This window comes from Oryzias melastigma, linkage group LG5 (assembly GCF_002922805.2).
Source record: "Oryzias melastigma strain HK-1 linkage group LG5, ASM292280v2, whole genome shotgun sequence".
NCBI classification, from domain to species: domain Eukaryota; kingdom Metazoa; phylum Chordata; class Actinopteri; order Beloniformes; family Adrianichthyidae; genus Oryzias; species Oryzias melastigma.
In genome coordinates this window covers 10,736,466-10,741,318 of record NC_050516.1, presented here as the reverse complement: position 1 = coordinate 10,741,318, position 4,853 = coordinate 10,736,466, and the positions used below count along the sequence as shown (strand labels likewise).

At 37.9% G+C, this 4,853-nt stretch overlaps 1 protein-coding gene across 1 annotated transcript in view; it reads left to right on the top strand.

Annotated features, from left to right (window-relative positions):
• Positions 1-4,162, top strand: part of dnajc16l (DnaJ (Hsp40) homolog, subfamily C, member 16 like) — a 15,709-nt gene extending 11,547 nt beyond the window's left edge. The window contains exons 14-15 of the mRNA XM_024270087.2: positions 3,382-3,552; positions 3,627-4,162. Coding sequence (XP_024125855.1) covers positions 3,382-3,552; positions 3,627-4,104 — 649 coding nt within the window. The 3' untranslated portion in view covers positions 4,105-4,162. The remainder of the gene's footprint in view (positions 1-3,381; positions 3,553-3,626) is intronic.
• The last annotated feature ends 691 nt before the right edge of the window (positions 4,163-4,853 follow it).

Sequence of the window (4,853 nt, the reverse complement as noted above, 5' to 3'; positions counted from 1 at the left end):
TTAATTAAAGGAGAAACTACTAAAGAAGGACGTTCCTCATTATTAAACAGGTCAACATTTTCAAGCAATGAACTGCTTGTTACGCACACACAAGACCACATTTACACACAAATCTGAAGTGAAACTCTTCATGGCAAGTTGTCAAGTTTTCACAAAATGTAATTTACAATCTAAGTTCAAGAAAACTCTAATGACCCGGCATTCTAGCAGCATTTAAACGCATCACTTACACATGAAAATTTTCTTTCTCGGAGATGTGAAAAAAGGTTTGGATTTGTGTGTCCTTTTTAAAGATTTGTGTGTGTAGTTAGTTTTAAGCTGTCGTAATTTTAAATTGGTGTATGTGTATGAGTTACAAACCAACAATTTCGCACACAAATCAGGGTGAGTCTATTTTCTTTTTATAAATAAAAATATTAGATCTTCACCAATGTGATCTTCTTTCACATTAGTGCTGGGGAATATGGAAAAAAAATATCACAATATAAATGACTTTATATCACAAGAACAATATATATATCACAATATAAAACAATAAAGTTTATTTTCAGTTATTAAAAAAGCTCTGGTTACTTTTACTTTGAAAACAGGAAGCTTCACTGACATTTTATTTTGAAGATTTGTTTACTTTCGGTGACATTAGTGCCGTTCATTCGGCTTTGTTTTAGTTCATAAATTAAAATCCAACATTATTCTCTATTTCAGAGCAATCAATATTTTATTACACGATGATTTACTATACTCTACTATATTTATAAAGATCGTGAATCAGCGATTTAGACGTCACTAATATTCATACTTAAATCTTCGGGAGCAGATCGCGAGAATCCGAGTGCTCAGATAATAGTTACAGCCCTGTTCCACAGCTTGGTTTATCTCTTATTTTTTGTAATCTCATATGTTCATTTTCTTTACTCGAGTGATAGAAAGTTTGTGTTAGCATCGACGTGGGAATAGCCTCCTAGCATAATTTACATCTTGCTGCCTTCTACTCATCGTCGGATGTCTTGAATCCAAAATGCAACCAAATCACAAACGTACCGCTCTTTTGCTGAAAGTGCTTCTTCTTAGGCTGTGACATAAGTCGTTGGATGTATCTGTCGGTTTCAACTCTGGGAAAAGAACTTAAACTGTTCCGTGTAACGTAATAGTAGCGTAAAGCATGTCATGAAACTCACGTAAGTGTGAATCAAAGAACGTAAAGCAGCTTTACGTTTCAAAACCACAAGATGGAGTTTCTTTGTAAAGAATCTCTTTTTACTCCGTCTTTATTTTCACTTATATACATTTTTGTGTACACACTGACCAAGCTCTGAGTATTTAATGATATATTTGGCATAATAATTGATCAAATTGGGTTATAAACAATGGAAAAGAAATCCAACCTTAGGCACTTTTCTATCGCCCACGCGATATGTATCGTCATATTGAACAGTACTAACACAGATGCATGACGTAGATCCTGAGACTGGCTGAAACTGAATCCCAGCTGGATCCATTAGATTTTATTCTGATGCTAATTTAAACTTTTTTTTTGTTTGTTTTTGTTCTCCCTGATCTCAGTTTTTAGAGACATTGAAGCTCTTTTGCACAAACCTAACAAAGGACGTATGTTTTAGGACTAGGTTTCGATTTATAATTTCCATAAACTATTTGGTTTCATTTACAAGAGCCTGGATCGAATTGATTCTGATTTTTCAAAATTCTTTCTGTTCTTCAATTCAATTCAATTTTGAGTTTACACATTTAGATACATTTGTTTAGAAATACATTAATAAACTATCTGTTTTGAATATATTTATATTAATCTGATCCAGTTCACATACTGTAAATGTATCAGTGAAATAATGAGATTGTTAATATCATCCAGTGTTACATGGATTCTCTATAGGAGAAGTTCTAACTAAAATGTTCAGATCATTAACATTGGAAACATTGTTCTGCTTCTCCTGGAGGACGTTTCAGTGTGACCACTAGGTGGTGATCGCACTATTGCATTACATCTTATTCCAGACGAAGAAGAAAGTATGAGCAAAAAGCAATGTTTTAAACCACAATTGGTTACTTTTAAAGATATTTCCTTAAAAGAGTTTGTAAAATTCATTCCTGTGAGTTTATAAAGATGTTCATTTAGTCAGCAATGTATGTTTAGGTCGACTGAGCTTTAGCATTAGCCATCCTATGAGAAATCCCATTAAACGTTAGCATCAAGCTAGCGGACATTAGTTTTGGTGCTAAATTGATTTATATTTTTAATGAATCCATTATTGGTCTATTAAGTTTAGTTTTTTTTTTCAAATCGATTAATTAATTTTTATCAATCCAGCTCTAGTATGTTAACTAGAGCTGTCAGGTGATTAAAATTTTTAATCGCGATTAATCGCATTGTCCAGAGTTAACTCCCGATTAATCGCAAATGAAAATGTGGCCTTTTTTTAAGGAAAAAAAAATATGTGCTTTGTGGAATTTAGCAGTTCTACATTAATTCTGAAAACAAGAATGACAAAATTAATAGTTTTCATCAGAAATACTGTATTTTGTAACATTTTATTGAGATAAACTTTCTTAACAATAAAAGGCTGTAACATAAAATGCCTAACAAAAGCCAAGTGCAAGTGAAGGGCATTTTAAATTCTAAACTTCAATCAACGTTCAGTAAAATAAAATAAAAAACATCAAAAATAACATTTCCATAACACTTTCATGTTCATTTTTTGTCAGGACCAAATCTTTTCCTCCTCTGCTGAACTACAGTAATAAATGAAATAGAGATTTATCATTTCCAATGAACTTTTGTTTTTTAAGACATTAAAGACTGAGAAAAGCGGGATACACTGTGGATAGTTTGACAGTCTGTTCCTGCCGCCGCGTTCTCTGGCTGCAGCTCGATGCAGCGACGTGTCCAGCGGAGCTCACGGATGAATATGCCGGCAGACAGACCGCTATGCTGGGGCTGGATCACGCTTAAACCTCCAGAACATTTAAAACGTTCCCCGGTGAGCTTGCTGTTCGGAACGTCGGGGGTCCGCAGCCCTCGGGACGCGGCACCGGACGCGAGCCGGTACCACCAGACGTGGTACTGGAAGCGAACTGGAGCTGGGTTAGAGTGCAGGAGCTCTCCAGGTCCTAGCGCCGGCCGGTTTTAGCTCGCAGCTCGGAGGTTGGAGACCTGCCCGTGTTCTAGTGAGAGCAGCCGGTTAGTTAAAGGGGGGACGCCCGTGCGCGCGGTATGGAAAGACACGTATGAGAACGTCCGCGATTAATGCGTCAAAAAAATTGTCGGCGTCAAGCACGTGTCAGATGCGTTTTTAACGCGACAAATCTGACAGCCCTAATGTTAACTAAAACCTCCTCTTTTGTTCTTTCTCTCGGTGCATGAAGCCGCCCCCCTAAGAAAGACTTTGTGGAGGTGACGGAGCTCACAGACATAACCTACACCAGTAACCTGGTCAAACTGAAGCCTGGTCACATCAACGTTGTGCTGGTGCTCACCAACGCCTCAAAGAACGCTTTGCTCAGGAAATTTGCCAAAGAGGTTTTCTCCTTTTCGGGGTAAGTCTGAACTCTGTTGTCATCTCCTTTCCTTTGAATTTTTATCTTCATAGTTTCTGCCCTTCCACCTGCAGCTCTCAGACTCTTCACTTCTCCTTCCTGAACGCCGATAAGCACCACCACTGGATGCCGTCGCTGCTTCGCTCGGCTTGTTTTAACGAACAGAGCGAGAGCCACTCGGACGACGAGGAGTCTCCAGACTTTGCCGGCTACGTCCTGGCCCTCAACGGTTACAAGAAGTACTTTTGCCTCTTCAGACCCGTCTTTACGGGGGACGACCACAGCGGCTCGTCCTCCGAGACCTCGTTTTCCTCGGACAGCCGCAGACTGTCCCGGTCCAGGTCCAGGTCTAGCTCTCACTCTCGGTCCCGGTCCCATTCCAGGGAGGACGGGGCCAAGAGAGGCTCCAGCAGGGCCACCAGCATCGAGGTCCACCACAAGCTGGACCGGCTGGGACTCTGGATGGAGAGACTGATGGAGGGAACCTTACCCAGAATACCGGTCCCTGTGTGGCCCACATTAGAGGATGCAGCTAACGCCTCAGCAAGCTGAGGATGAAGGGAGAAAAGTTTCACCTCACGGTTTTTACCTCCTGAAAGGAAAAAAAAAACCTGCAAATTGATCTTTTCGGTTTCTCCTCGGTGCTTTTGTTTGTAACTGTAGATGACGCTGCTGAACCTGATGTTTGTTGTGAAACGCAAAACCAAGTTTTTCCTGAAGATTGGTAGCATCCAGATGCAGCACAGCTAGTGTCGACTTCAGGGTCGTTTCTGCATCGATTTGCAGCACCTTTGTTTGAAACGACGCTTTTGAAAATGGACTATAGTATGAGGTCAAATCAGGATCAGCTTTCAGTGAGCGAAAAAATACATTGAAAACTGGAAAAAAAGACATTGTAACTGATTTTTTTTTGAAAATTTAAAAAAAGAAGACATTGTAAATTTGAAAAAAAAATTACACTTGAAAAAAAGCCCTACACCCATGTAAAAATATTTTCAGCTAAGCAGCAAAAAGTCAACAATCAGAATTAAATCTGTAAATTGAGGACTGAAAAAGAATATTCAGAAAAAAGTTGAAAATTCAAAAAGCAGCTTTTACTAATGAATAATTTTTACATAATATAGTTTTTTATCTAAATTTTCAGTTTTTTTTGACGTTTTGTAGTATTTTTTTTCTTCAAATTTTCAAAAAAAATTTTTTTTCAAATTTTCATTTTTTATTTTGAAATATTTATTTCAAATTTCCAATATTTTCCTTTCAAGTTTTAAAAAAAATGTTTTTTTTTTAATTTCATTTCTTAA